This window comes from Rhea americana, unplaced genomic scaffold (assembly GCF_003343005.1).
Source record: "Rhea americana isolate MKP2758 unplaced genomic scaffold, rheAme1 scaffold_261, whole genome shotgun sequence".
NCBI classification, from domain to species: domain Eukaryota; kingdom Metazoa; phylum Chordata; class Aves; order Rheiformes; family Rheidae; genus Rhea; species Rhea americana.
In genome coordinates this window covers 1121190-1135865 of record NW_028186381.1, presented here as the reverse complement: position 1 = coordinate 1135865, position 14676 = coordinate 1121190, and the positions used below count along the sequence as shown (strand labels likewise).

General features: G+C 52.1%; 1 protein-coding gene across 1 annotated transcript; it reads left to right on the top strand.

The window, feature by feature from the left end:
* Nucleotides 1-252: 252 nt before the first annotated feature.
* Nucleotides 253-5676, top strand: ELF3 (E74 like ETS transcription factor 3). The gene is made up of 9 exons (XM_085307705.1): nucleotides 253-360; nucleotides 1206-1379; nucleotides 2086-2307; nucleotides 2567-2653; nucleotides 2742-2861; nucleotides 3074-3175; nucleotides 3908-4024; nucleotides 4218-4413; nucleotides 4558-5676. The coding sequence occupies exons 2-9, from the start codon at nucleotides 1217-1219 to the stop codon at nucleotides 4676-4678; spliced, it is 1128 nt and encodes a 375-aa protein (XP_085163831.1). The 5' UTR covers nucleotides 253-360; nucleotides 1206-1216; the 3' UTR covers nucleotides 4679-5676.
* The last annotated feature ends 9000 nt before the right edge of the window (nucleotides 5677-14676 follow it).

Below are 14676 nucleotides of genomic sequence, written 5' to 3'. Positions count from 1 at the left end.
AGAAGCCAATGTGGGTGAAACTCTGGGCACCGGCAGGGCAACAGCTCTGACAATGATTAAACTGGCCAACCCAGATTTCCCGGCAAGGCAGAGCTGGGCTGGGACCCAGTGGTTCATATTATGCAAATCACCTGGATCTGGGAGCATGAACGTTTCAGCCTGGAATTCCCCTCAGGCTGCCAGATCGCATTACCGCGCGCGCACTATAAAAGACGAGACAAGGGCAGGGCCTGCCCAAAGGCATCAGACTCCAGGCCAGRGCCCCCATGAGTGGTGGTTAGCGGCAGCGCACAGTGCTTTTGGTTCTCCCTTTGCTGTTCTGTGGATTAGCTGCTGCTTCCAGGATTGCCATCACAGAAGGTACCAAAGCTTTTCCGTTCGGTGCCCATTCCCTGACAGGGAGGTTCCCCCCAGCCCGGGATGGCTGCTTTGCTCTCCTTCCTGTGCATCTTTGCTCTTGGCAGGGGATGTAGTTGTTGTTTCTTTCTCACTGCACACCTGTTTGTCATCATAGTCATTAGCCCTTTTGGAGGGCTAGTGAGATAGTGATCCTGAGGGCCCCCTGTCTGCCCCCAAGTTTTGTCAAGTGAGCAGCAAGATCTGGCTCCTCAAAGTCGGCCAAACATGGGCTAGATGCCCTCCTGGCCAGAAAGATGCTGGGATGTGTTTTTTGTGGTGAGTTCAAAGGCTTGGACTCCTGATGCGAGAGACCCTCCCAATGGTGGAGCATGGGCACCACTGGGCTGTGAGGCTGGGGGAGTGCCTGACTACTGAATTTCCCATGATGTATGGCCCCACAGAGGGGCTGTGCAACACCAATCTTCACAATTAGCAGCAGGGCTGCTTGCTTATTACCTGTTTACATTGGCTCTGAAAGGGGTTGGAGAGGCTAGACCATTAGGGAAGGGACTCTTCCAAGTGTGATGATGCTGTGTCCTTTGGCCTGCTCTATCTGAGTCTCCCTGCTCCGGGGAGGAACAGGGAGCTGGCCCACACCAGGCTCTGCAGTGGCAGTGAGTCAGGCTCCAGCCCAGACTGGCTGGGTGCCAGGCATTGGTATTTCTGCAGAGGTGACCTGAAAGGTGACATTAGCTGGAGGGAGGGAAAGCCCAGTCTTGCCCAGGCCTGCTCCCAGGGCTGCTGTGGGTGCTGCGAGGCCAAGCTCTCCTGCTTTGATAGTGCCAAGACTCACTGTGGTCTCTCAGCACAGAGCTGGATGGCGGGATCTTGTGAGATCAGCAACATCTTCTCTAACTACATCAGTGCCATGTACCAGCCAGATGAGGGGCAGACGACTCTGGATATGTTAGGACACCTTGGGGATGATGGCACCCTGGGGCTGAGCCTCCCCACCAGCCAGCCCCTGGCAGAGAGCACAGGTAAGGTAGGATAACAGGGAAGTGTGGTGGGTTGTGCAAGGGACCCAACATGCAGGACAGAAATGAGACAATACCATTGTTTTGGAAGAGCATTTCAAGGTTCTGGTCTCCCTGGGGCAAGTCAATGGCTTGTGTCATGTCTTAGCTTCCCTAGTGGTGTGTTGACTAGAAGTTTGCTGGAGGAGATAAAAGATGGCACGTCTGATGTTTCCTGTGCACTGACTGTATGGGGGCAGGGCGGGGGATAGCGAATCATTGTTATCCTCCCACTAACAAATCCCCGGGATGCAGGCTGAATGGGAGCCAGGGAGCAGTTTGGAAGGATGGTCCTAGCACTTGGGATCCCACTCTGCAGGTGTGACCATTGCAGGATGGCCCCAGGGGAGGCATAGGGAACCTAATGAGGAGGACACAGCCAGCAGACCAGGGCAGATCCTAGCATTGGTGGGGCAAACAGCACCTAAACCTGATGGTGAGAAGGGGGTCAGGTCATCCCTGACCTCAGAACCTCTGTGGAGCAGGGCAGTGTGTGGCTGGCAGTCCAGCAGCAGATGTCAGGCATGTGTTAGCCCCACAAACTGTGAAATGCAGAGCCTGCTGTACCCTGCATGATCAGCATGGAGACTGACCCACATCCAAGCAGCCTATGGCACCCTGCCCCGGTAGCGCTTCCCTGCCCCTGAACCCCACTCTCCATCCTTCGCAGACAAGCCAGAGTGGTTCAGTGAGCTCCCATACTTCTGGACCAAGGTGCAGGTGCTAGAGTGGATCAGCTACCATGTGGAGAAGAACAAGTATGATGCCAGCTCCATCGACTTCTCCTGCTGCAACATGGATGGGCACACGCTCTGCCACTACACAAGGGACCAGATGCGCCTCATCTTCGGGCCTCTTGGGGATGAGCTCTATGACCGCCTGCATGAGATCAGTGAGTGGTCCCAGAGCTCCATCTGTCTTTGGGCTAGTAGGCTCTGAGCATGAGGCTGAGCGCCCCCTGCTAGTCCATGGATCCGCTGCTCACCTCTGCACTGCATAGGGCTATCTAGTTGGGGAGGCTGCCTTAGGGGAAGCTGGACAGGCTGGCATGAGGAAGTGGGAACAGTCTGGAGACCAAACAGGGCTGGGCTCAACTCCCTCTGTATGCCATTCCCCACTGCATCGCTAATCCCAAGCATCCCTTTCTGCAGCCTCCGACGAGCTGAACTGGATCGTTGACTTGCTGGAAAAAGAGGATATGACTTCCCAAGAGACATTCCTGGATACCAGCCATCTGGGTAAGAGAGGTGCCTCGGCCAGGCTTTGTCCTCAGAGACCAGATATTTCAGGGAGGACTAATCCCTTCTTCTTTACTGTCTCTTCTAGAGCTGGGAAATCCCTGTGCCAAGGACTCCCTGGAGGATATGAAGTTCACAAACCCTTTTCTCTCCACAGACTTCACCTGCTTGCCTGGTGCCATGTCCCCAGGCAGCTCAGATATCTCAGGTCAGTGTTTTGCCTATTGTCTGCGCAGCTGCAAAGTCCCGTTGTTTGCACTGAGCTGGGAGAGTGATGGGATCCTGCCCCAGGGCAGGTTTGGGCCTTGCATCAAGAAGCTGAGCTGCAGAGGCCGGATGAAAATGAGGAGGAAAAGCCAGAGGAAAGCATCTTCAGATGCAAACTGCTGGTGGTATGAGCCCTGTCCTTTTATCTCCCAGGGCCTGTGATGTCCCACAGCCCCAACTCCCAGGACTCCGGTGGAAGTGACCTTGACCTTGACCTTGACCTCGACCCTGCAGAAGCAAAGCTCTTCCCTGATGGTGAGTTGTTCACTTCTCACCTGAAAACTTATAGAAGAGAGATCTTTCCTGCCATTCCAGCTTTCTGACTGGCACAGTAACAGTGTAARGGCCACGTGGAAAGTATGAGGGCCAGTGCAAGGGCCAGAGTGCAATTCCTCTGACACAATGATTTAGAGAACAGATTTGAACAGCCATCTCCATACAGGGAAGGAGAGAGAACATCTATTTTCTATGTGCCCTGGACCCCTTTCTCCCCAGCTGAGCATGGCGATGGTGCAAGCTTTGCCTTGCTTTTTTCCAGAGCTAGTGCAGCCAGGGCAGTAGAGAGGTTAGTGGAGCAGTGGAGCTAGTGGAGCAGTAAGGCAGCTGGATAAAGGCTTTAGCCAGATTTTCCAGGTCCTGTGAACCATGGGGTCAATCTTGTTCAGGACTGACCTTAGCTGCTTATGAGACAGGGATGCAAGGGAGCTGCAAGGTTTCTGAAGGAACAACATGCTGCCCTATGGATGGAGAGACATGCCACATCTTTCCTCGTGGGGAAGGGGATGATGGCTGGAGGGAATGGGGAGACCCTTCTCTCAGGGAGCTCGCTCTCTGGTACCTGTGCCTGCAAAATGAATTCAGCCCATGATTCCTCACATCACAAGCTCTTCCCTGTGCTCCTGCTCCTGAAGAAAGAGGCTAGAGATATCTCTGCAACTCGGAAGACCCTGAAGAAAGAGTAACATTTACTCTTGTCTATGTGCACAGATGGCTTTGCAGGGGGCAAGAAAGGGGACACCAAACATGGCAAGAGGAAGCGGGGACGGCCTCGAAAACACAGCAAGGAGAGCAGAGACTGCCTGGAGAGCCGGAAAAGCAAGCACTGTATGTGGACTCCAGCCAGGCCCCTCTAGCCAGGAGCTGGGAACCACCTGTCCCCAGTTTGACTCCGTGGGTGGGGAGGTGGGAGGAAGGATGGTGTCCATTAGCCATCCTCCTTGGTAGGGGACTCAGGGGCACCCAATATACAGGGAAACCCAAGAGCTTCCCCCTACTCAAACAGCCTGTTCTCCTCCAGCCCCAAGAGGTACCCACCTGTGGGAGTTTATCCGAGACATCCTGATCCACCCTGAGCTGAATGAGGGGCTGATGAAGTGGGAAGACCGGCGGGAAGGTGTCTTCAAATTCCTGCGCTCAGAGGCAGTGGCTCAGCTTTGGGGCCAGAAGAAGAAAAATAGCAGCATGACCTATGAGAAGCTTAGCCGAGCCATGCGGTGAGTGCCCTCCCCTATTCCCCTGAGGGTACCTTGTCCATGGGGCTGGATCATACCCACTATAGCTCAGCTCTGCTCTCCTACAGCAGCTCCCAACACATGGTGCTGCATCCAGGGCCCTGATTCCACCTCTGTCCCCTCCAGGTATTACTACAAACGGGAGATCCTGGAACGAGTTGATGGACGACGACTGGTGTACAAATTCGGGAAGAACTCCAGTGGCTGGAAAGAGGAGGAGGTGTTGAACAGGAACAAAGAACTGTAAAGACCTTGGATGAACTGGGGCCCAGCAAGCCCCCCTGGGCTAGCTTTGAATCTGGTTCTTTGGCAGGAAGCTTTGCCCACTGTTGGATCTGGAAGCTGCTGCCTCATGCAGCGTGTGAGACTCTGGCCCCTTGTGTGGGCATACATGTGTGCGCTGGTGACCACCAGCACTGAGGTATTTAAAGCTAATATTTTGGCTCCAGTAGGTTATTGTAAACCATTATTTCCCTCAATGGATTTGTACCTCCAACTGGAGTTTCAGTGACTTTGGCTGTTTCAAAGCTTGGACAAAGACAAAGGGAAAGAGAAATCTGGGTGACAGATGGCACTGAAGAGAGAATCCAGCAGGTATCCTGCTGGCACCCACCTCCTGCCTGGGCAGAGAGACAGCACCATGGTCTCGTCTGTGACCAGATAGGACTTGTCCCAGCTATAAAACCTTTCTGAAGTGTCCTCCTTCATTACTGCTCAAGACCTGCTGAAGGTGCCCACTGTTCTATTTTCTCCACGTGGGACGAGTGAGGCCCCTCTGTGCAGCAGGTCCTCAACGAGACTTCAGTCAAGAGCAGACAGAGACAACACACAGTTTCATCTGGCTCTGGAAAACCCACAGAAGGAGAGAGGACTCCAGACAGCAGGGCCTGTTCTAGTTTCCAGCCTGGGCACCTGTATCTGGAAACAGGCCTTTTCCCCACAAGCAGCTTCTAATTTATGTAAGACAAAAAATGGCACAGAATGAATGTACAGATCTATTTTTTCATGAATAAGATGTTCCCATGTGACAATATGCATTGTAGGGCASGCATGTGTCTTGTGGCAGGTGGTGATGCTCAGCTGGACTGAAGCAATGTCACAGGGGCACAGACCGGCTCTGTGCCAGCCATGGGGGGGGGGGGGGTTGACAGCCCAGGTAGGCACCCAGCAGATGCATGTGGTTTCCTCCTTTTGAGTTAGGAACATAAAGGAATAAATTCTTATTTGTTTGGTTTTTGTAACTTATTGTATGTCATTTTGCTTACTTTGTTTTTTTTGAAGACATGGGATTGACCAGAGGTATGTTACCTGGGATGTCCCATTGCATGAACCCTGTCTGCCACCATCTCTCCTGCCTGGCATTGCCTGGATCTACTCAGTCCTCCTGGCACAAGGTTGCAGGGGGTCCTCCTCAGTGTGAGATTGACAGTTTGCCCCTAGCCTGGTGGGAGTGAGGGGTAGAGATCTTGTCTCAAAGTCAGAATATAAAAGTCACATCATCACTGCAGGGGAATCTTGCATCATCTCCCAGCTCCTGGCCCTCATGAGGACTTTCCAGAGACTTCTGCCCTACAATTTACCTTTATATGAAAACTTTCTGAGAGAGCCATCTCCAAGCCAGTATTTGGTAAGTCACAAAAGCCTCTAGGTGGGAGGTAAGTTTTCAGATCCCAAAGACCCACATCCTGGGCAGGCAAGACAGAGACTCAGCTCCCTCAGCATTTAGATCGCCAGCCTGGCTTCTGGAGTCATGGTCTGAGGGGAAGGCCTCTAGCCCCTCTCTGACCAGTCTCTTCTGAGATATGAAGGGACATAAAGAAGAGACACAGATATTGCAATGATTTTAAGGTGTGTTCACCTTCTAGTATGGTATTTGGAAGCCTCTTTTGGGCTTTAGGTGCCTCTCAAAGGGATGTCAAATGTTTAGGTGGGGGGCACTGCTGAGGCCTGGCAGTTCAGAGAACCCAAACACAGTCTTTTCTGAGGGATTGTCTGTTCTTGCTCAGTGTCAATACGAGCTTTCTCCTGCTAGCACAGCCATGGGGAGGCAAGGAAGGAGCCTCAGGGGTGCCATGGACTAGCTGAGAGGGTTTCTATGACCCCACAGGATATGTCTGCGGATAGCAAGAAGGAATATACAGGGTTGGAAACAAAGCGATATATTTGTCTCATGAGCTTGGCCAACAGTGGTCAGTGTATTACTCTCAGTTGGTATGAGTTACCCACTTTTCATTGTGAGTCTTCCCAAAGCCTGGCTGAGCATCACAGGGTCTGGTACCCAGCAGAGCTGTCTTCCCCAACGTCTTCCTGGTGTCCAGGGCCCTCCTGAATGTTAGCACAGAGGCAATAGCACTGCTCAGCTCCTGTTCACCCTCAAGAATAAAGGCTCTGGGATCCCCCCCCCCCCCCCCCGTGCTTGGAGCTTGACTGGATCTGAGATGCTCAAATAAAAGCAATGCCACATCCAATGCCACATCCTTTATCAAGGTTACTGTTAGTGCTTGGAGTGACTAAGGAACAGAGTCAGACCGCTACAAAGGAGGTAAAGGTATTTGGGCGGGATTTCCCTGAGCAGAAAGGATACTTTGCAAAGACTCAGAGGTGCCTGTTTGGCAGGAGGACACAGATATTGTACTCTGACTGCCCTCTGTTGCTGGAGGAGATGTGGCACTGTTAAAAATTACCCATACCACATCTGGAAGAGTCTGATTGTCTGGAAAAGACGTAAAGATGAGAACTTCAAAGCAAGGTCTCATGTGGACCATCTGTACTGGCTACCCTGGACTGTCCTGATTGCAGGAGCTGATACTGCCCCCACTTTTCCTCGACAAACCTTGAGGGAGAGGCTGATGGGCTTAGAGCAGCCCCATTGCTTAGCTACTGTGCTGTCTGGAAAAGTCCAGGCCTCCTTTTCAGAGTGTATGAGCAGCAAGAGGTGGATATGAGGGTGGGGGAGGGGGGGGGGGGGGGGGGGGGGGGGGGGGGGGGGGGGGGGGGGGGGGGGGGGGGGGGGGGGAGGGGGGGGGGGGGGGGCACAGATCCTGCTCCAAGTCTCCCTTTTTGCTTCTGAATTCCTGGTGGCCATGGTCAGAATTTTGCAGGCCACAGACTAGGATCCACCATAATAATCAGGCTGTTAGTCTGATTCTGCAGTGGCCTCAAGCATCCACAGGGCACCAAGTACAGGGCACAGTATAGCAAGGGCCTACCTGACTTGCTGGTGGAAGGAAGTGACCATGGGCCAGCCCCAACCTCTTTGGGGCAGATTCACCTGTTGTTTATATGAGAAATTGCCTTCTTGGCTCAGCTGGGTAGCCTGGTCTCCTTCTGCCTTGCTACGCTATGTCCACCTTTGCTGTTCAGCAAGATAGTTCAGGAGAGGGGAATCTGTGGCCATACAAATCCCTAGTGATGATGAAATTACTTTCTAGTGTGCTAAATTGGAGATGTGTGGATCCCGCATACATAGGGCTGAGATGAGGCCATCAGGGTTGCCTTGTGGTGCAAGAAGAGGTCCAAGTCCCTGGGTTTGAACTGGGAATGAGTCTGTGGTCTGGGCTGCAGCCAGTCCATTGTCTGGTTACTTGCATAACCTTCCCCAGGGAACGGGTTTTCCCAGCTGGAGTCTATTGGCTCCAGCAAACAGATAGTGCTCCAGGCCCATCCCTGACCTCCACGACCTGCTGGAAGCAGCAGGCTGGACAGGGTGTCAGTAGGGACTATGCTTGGATGCTCGGGCTGTCCATACATGCTGCATGTGTGGGAGGGGGCCACACTGGTATTTGGAACAGACAGCATGAGCAAAGCAAGCCCAGCCCCAGGCTAGGTCTCTAAGGAGCCGTCTGTGTCATCTGCGCTCCTGGCTGCTGTTCCTCAGGGTTTGGGGTTGTGGGTGAGGTGTTTGTTCTCAGTCAATAGATAACCCTGGCAAATTGGCAGGGAGAGAAGAGTACTTTGTCACGCAGCCTACTGCCCTGCCAAGCGCACCTTGTTTGCTCAAGCAGTTTCATTTCTTTCCCACTGTGGTTTGTGTTACCTAACAGGCCTGGGACAATGTTTAACCAGCTCTGGAAGCAACAGGAAACCTATCCGCCTTGCCTTGCCCTGTCCCCAGCATTCCCACCACCCATCCAGCCACCCATGACCCCCTACCACAAACATTGCACAGGAAGGGCAACCAGCCTGGAAGCTTATGGCAGAGAAGGGGCATCTGTTCATCCTACTCTCCCAGCTGGTGTAATCCCTGCCCCAGAGAGGGAAGTGAGGGGACAGAGGTGGAGAGCACACAAGTCCGGACTGGGGGACCGGATTCTGCAGCCTCCCATGAGGACTGCATGGGTCCACAGGAGGGAAAACTGGGAAGGAATGAGGGAGGGTATGCAAGGCTAGACACACACTCACACACAAACACACACATGAATACACACTTATGATAACCTCTACAATGACCTCCATGCCCACACTGAGCCTGCCTTCTGGTGTCCTAGAAGGAAAGAGAGATGGTTTACTTCTTTTTATTGCCAGCTTAGAAGTGCCCAGATCTTATGTTGCGGTAAGCCAAGGCAGAAAACAGAGAATTTTCCCCAAAGCAGACACATCACACACTCAGAGTGCGCCATGGATCTTTCTCATTACATGGAAATATATTAATAGCCCTTCAAGTCTGTATATTACAGAGGGGTTTTCTGTCCCCCTGCAGACCCAACTGCAGGACAGGGACCATTGCTGATCCCAGCTGGGGAAGATGGCTGGTTTGTCCTTGTCACCTGTTGTCTGGGACCCATGGACCGAAAGCAGGCTGTTGTGGCTGAAAGACCGTAAACATGGGAGCAGAGAAATGGATGAGGGGAGCACATTCATTCAGCATCTATGACTGGACCAATAGAAGGCATCCAACATCCAGCACAGTAGACTATTAACTGCCCTGAGCACAATCACGTGACCACAGCTGGACTGTGGCTGTCCTTGCTGGGTGACAGGGCTGACAGGAACCCAGTGTGGAGTGGGAAGAGCCTGCAGGAGGCAGACAGCATCTCCCTGGGACCCCCTAGCTTTCCTTCCTTCTCATGCAATCTCTTCTTCAAGTTCCTTACAGTCTTTGGTTTTCACTCTCTCTTACCCTCCTTCCCCTGGCCCAGCATCCCATGGGCAATATGGCTGAACCCCACACAGGGAGGAATTGAGTGGTGTGGGTGGCCGCTGCTTTCCCATTGCTATGTGCAGGAGCTCCCAAGCAGCACAAGAATGGAGGTTGACTTCAGATCTACAAAAGGGGAATGTGGAGGGAGGCCAAGTCAGGGGCTAAGGTGGCATCTGATCCAAAAGCAGAGTGGACTCAAAATATCCATCATCTTCTTTCCCAAGAGGAAACGTTTCTTTGATGAGACATTTCTTTAGTTTCTTCCTGCCTAGAGTACCTGCAGCAAACGGGAATCATAGGCATTCAGACTCCAGGAACAAACTTGCAGAAAAAAAGAAGGTGTGTAAAGTATTGGGTTCAGTCCTGTTCAAAACATTGGTGGGTAGGGGAGTGGGACTTGGAACACTGTGAGAGGCATTTGYTGCAGCTGGATTTCTCCAGCCAGGTGGAAAACCCTCTCCCCTCTGGTCTTTGCCTGGTGCTGCTCTCCCCAGTCCCAGATCAGGCCTGGGCTTGCTGCATATCACCCTGGCTAATAACTCCGAAGTTTTAGGACCATGTGTACATGGAGGAGGTGTGCATGATTCAGCATGGACAGCACCAAGATCCAGAGCACCAAGACTTCACCAGGGAAAGTGACAGAGGACAAACGTATCAGTCAGTTAGGGCTACCCAACTATTTTCCTAGCAATGGATCAGATTAACAGATCTGCTGGCATAAAGATGCCTAGGGGAATGTTGTTCTGAGTCTCTCCCCCTACCTAGGGAGGATGTGTCTGTGTATCTCTGTGTTGACTTGGAAACTGCTGGGGGGGAGGGTAGTGCACAGGGATGGCAGAGAAGAGGAACCATTGTAGCAGGAGCTCTGGGGCAGACATTCATGGAGCTGAGAACTAGGTACACATGGAGGGAGTAGAGGTACAGGAGGAAATGAAGGGGTGTGGGGCAAGCTGCATTGCTGCAGGACGCATTGCAGTCCTGGGAAGGGTCTCATGGAGCTTTAGGGACTGTACTGGAGGGAGGAAGGCACATGCCTCTGGGGCATGTGCTGTGAGGGATGGAGGTGTTACATGGCATGGGATACCTGCACTTCTGGACACTGAATTATGTGGGAGGGGGGGTGTTGTTCAGGGTGTTACATGGAGAGCAGAATTACTGCCCAGGGGTGTTGTATGGGAGGTAGTGTTGCCAGGATTGTCATGACAGGTGCAAACTTAGCCAAATTTCCAGGGCTGGCCTGGCTTGCTTGGGGGCTGCACAGATGCCTCAGGGCTGCATCAATCTTTCCCAGGGTAACAGCAGTTACCTGGGATCCCAGACAATGCTCTTCTTTGCCCAATAGCCCAACAGTTTCTTTGCTAGTTGCTGCCACCAGTAGTTGCTGTTCCGAGGATGTCTGACTTGCTCAGGAGAGCTGCTCACTGCTGGTAATTTATTTGTTAAAACCCTAGGCTGGTTGGTTGTTAAACAAGAGAGCGGCTGCTCACGCCATTGGAACGGGGAAGCCGCTGTAGCAGCTGCCTGGAACCACAGACAGCAGGATGCCAACGTGCCAGACATGCCAAGCAAAAGCCCCAGGGCGTGAGGGGGTGCCATCTCTGGGCATGTAGCAGGTCTCTGCCTGCCTGTGCCCATGTGGTCAACACTGCTGCCAGCCCCCTGCATCCTATCTCTATCCTTTGCCTCTAGCCTGAGTTTTCCAGAGGTTTTCACTGAGAGTCCTCTACTTGCCTCACCAGCATGCCAGTGTGTCTGCGATGGGATCAGAGCTGTCTGTGTCCCCAGACAGGTGGATCCTGGCCTCCTCCATGGTGATTCTGTTCTACTCAGCCCTCTTGAGCCTGTCTACTTCTCCTTCAGTGGCCTCCCTTCTCCCGGGATGCTGGACAGGACTAGGGATTTACCCCATGGCCTGTCTATCCCCTACCACACTTGCTGCTTCTGTGGAGCCAAGGCTTTGCATGCAGCTTGGTGGTGCTGCCTATTTGCTGCTCCTGCTGGCCACATGGTTGCCCTTCACGGGGCTGTCCCTTGTTTAGTCCCTGCACCTCAAAGCAGACTTTGAGACCTACTCCCAGACTTAAGTTTTATCCCCACCTAGGTCTGACAACACTGAATCTCTTCATCCTCCCTAGCTTTTGTTCCCTGCGCAAATACTTCACCTCCAGCAGAAAAAGTCAGATTCCAGACTGCCCAGTTCAGGACTGATGTTCAACCCTTGGTCTCTGGCCTCCCCAAAGGAGTGGCCCTGCTGGGTCTTACAGAGTGGATGTCTTCTAGCTTCTTCTCTCCCCCTTCCTCCACCACTGCAAGCAAAAATCTCAGTTCTGTCTCACTGTGAAACAAAAACAAATGCTCATTGCATTCTTGTTTCCTGGCCAACTCTGTCCGTTGTTATCCACCAAACACAGTGTGGAGCCTGGCACCATACCAGTGTGCAAGCAAAAGAACTGGAAAGATAGTGTGAACTGGGAAGTCCAGGAATTAGAGAGTGGGGACTTAAGGAGCTCACATGAGCATCAGGTTGAGTAGAAGCAGAAGAGGCTGATGAGGGTTACTCAGGCTCAACTCCTATTGCACATGTTTCACCTAGACATGGCCAAGGTCTGCTGTAGTGATGTCTCCTATGTTCTCATGGGTGATCCCACATGTCTAGCCATTCTCCCTGCTTCCTACTGAGCAGACCATGAAGAAAAAATTCAGAAGCCCTCTGTCAAACTATCAAGGTGTGTGGTCCTGAAAGCCCCATGTCCTGGGAAGGTTTCCTCCATGCTTGGCGATAAGAGTACATTGGTCACCTGCCCAGGACACAGGGATGGGGACCTTTGCACAATACTGCAGATGCAGGACTTGGCCAAGACAGCTGTGTTAGCTCATGAGCTGCAGCTTCCAGCCAATGTTTTCATTGTTTCACCATGTAAAGATTCACTTCACAATGAGATGTTTAGTAGTCCTAATCTTCTCCACATACTTCTCACCTTCCTACTCAGCTGTGGCCATGTGTCCACCCTGAAGTCTGCCACTGACAGTCCAGAGAGTAAAAGAAGGTATTTGAGCCCACTAGACCATTTTGTGTATGTCGTGGGTCCCAGCTGAGCAAGGCACTGAGCACAGAGTGAGTCTGCAGTTTTGAAGGCCGTTGTGGCTAGGGCACCACTTCAGGGCTGGCCTGCTTTGCTGCTGTATGGAAGTATGTATGAATAAGGCAATAGGGCTCATCCCAGATCAGTGCTTTCTCCCTGCTGAAGCACCCCAGTGCACCACAGCAGAGGGCATGAATGCATGTAGTCAAAGAGGAAGGAAAAGAAGAACAAGATGTTGGAAGGAGAGGGAATATGTAGAAGCACAGATGTCTGAAATGCCTGAGAAAAGATGTGAGGGAGTAATGGGAGCTGTGAGACAGAAGCTGACTGCCCTTGTGTGACACCACTTTTTTGGGGTGTCTAAGGAAGTCAAACATATAAAGAACCATTTGCTGATTATTTTATATTATCATTAGCGTCAGATATGCTGTTCCTGGAGGTCAGGACTATGAGGCTGGATGAAGAGTACAATCCCTCTTGGGAAGCTCCAGAAACAGCTCAGGGGGGTGGGGGGAGGGCCCAGCTTCTTAGCAGCATGCATTCTCTCTTCACCAACAGCCAGGTATGGTACAAAGGCTGTCAATGGTCAGTTACGGTACAAGAGCAGTGTATGCACACAGGAAGGCTGTCTCTGGACACCCACCCATGATTGAAGCAAAGTTATCTCCCACCCATTTCTTGTGACCAAGCCTGAGCTGGTAGCAATGTAAACATCTCCCTGCCAAGCTCTGCCCCATATCTTCTGTTGTGTCCACACAACAGAAGGCCATGCCTGGCCTATGCTACATTCCTAATCACACAGTCAGCATATTGCTCTGTGGTGGACACAGGAGATCAGTACAGTGGAAATGAAAGGGAACATCACACCCATCCAGTGTCCATTGCTGTCAGGGTTCAAGAGCTTGGTGAGTGGAGATAATGGACATTTTAAGTGTCCATTCTGCTGTACTGCATGGTTTTACACTTGTCAGATTTCCCTACCTTCTGGTCTCTAAAGATGACAGTTCAGCCATGGGAGGGGGGCAGGATCACCCCACTCCAGCCCCTTCCAAAGCTCAAGCAACTACACACCACCATAAAGCATAAATATGCCACTGGGCAGTATGCTCCCTCACCAGTCGAAGTGATGTATCCTGTGATTTTCCATTAACATTGAAAATTTCCAGCTGCCTAGTTGTGTCTGTACCTCAGACAGCGGGATGGCAGTGCCCTGCTGAATTGCCCAGACACACCTCACTGAGCTCAAGACATGCTCTTGCGTCAGCAGCATGCTCTTCCAGAGCCTCAGGGCAAAGGTCTTCTTGGGGTGGAGATGACAGAGCTCCCTCAATTTCCAAAAGATGAAGCAGCCCACAGAGGTGACAATCTTGGCTGAGGTGAGCTGAGAATTTGGTCTTGGTTATCCCAACACGAAGCCTTCAAGTCTTCATGTTGATCTGTCTGGGGGGCAAATCCCCTCAGACTTTCTTCATTCAGGGGTCTTTGCCCCCCTGGGGAGGCAAGGTCTTTGCCGTCACAATATATACCAGGGCAAGGTTGTCCTCAGCCTGCCTGCAAACTCAGGTTGCTGCAGTATTTTACAGTTTCCTGGTCACAGACCCCTGTTTTCAACTAGGTGACTGAAGTGCTGTCATCATGGAGTAATATGGTTGCAGCTCTTTCAGAATCTTCAAACTCCTGAGAGATCAGGCACTCCTCTAGTTTTTACCTTCAGGACTGCAGGCGAGCAAGTCCAGGCTTGAGCCTCCTTTCAGGCAAAGGGCGGGTCCCACAAGAGGATCTCATTGCTCCAGGCCTTTCTAAAATGAGCTTAGTTTCAGAGCATACTTTGTGGGAGCCACCTCAGCCACTACCATTACATAAGATATATTTTAATGGGCCAGCACACTGAATTATTAGGAACTCATGTACCGAGCATGGAGATGGCACAGGCCTGAGCCATGGGGAGGTGCTGCCTAGCTTGCTGAGGGAGGATGGAAGCTTTGGGGTTAGGTCCTGCATCATGGAATTGTGGAGTGTACT

What these genes read in the sequence shown, in the direction of transcription:
- ELF3 (XM_085307705.1), top strand. Translation starts at nt 1,217, where the DNA reads ATGGCGGGATCTTGTGAGATCAGCAACATCTTCTCTAACTACATCAGT. An exon ending in TGACCGCCTGCATGAGATCA is followed by an intron (nt 2,308 to 2,566) that starts GTGAGTGGTCCC and finishes CCCTTTCTGCAG; the next exon opens with CCTCCGACGAGCTGAACTGG. An exon ending in AAGCTTAGCCGAGCCATGCG is followed by an intron (nt 4,414 to 4,557) that starts GTGAGTGCCCTC and finishes TGTCCCCTCCAG; the next exon opens with GTATTACTACAAACGGGAGA.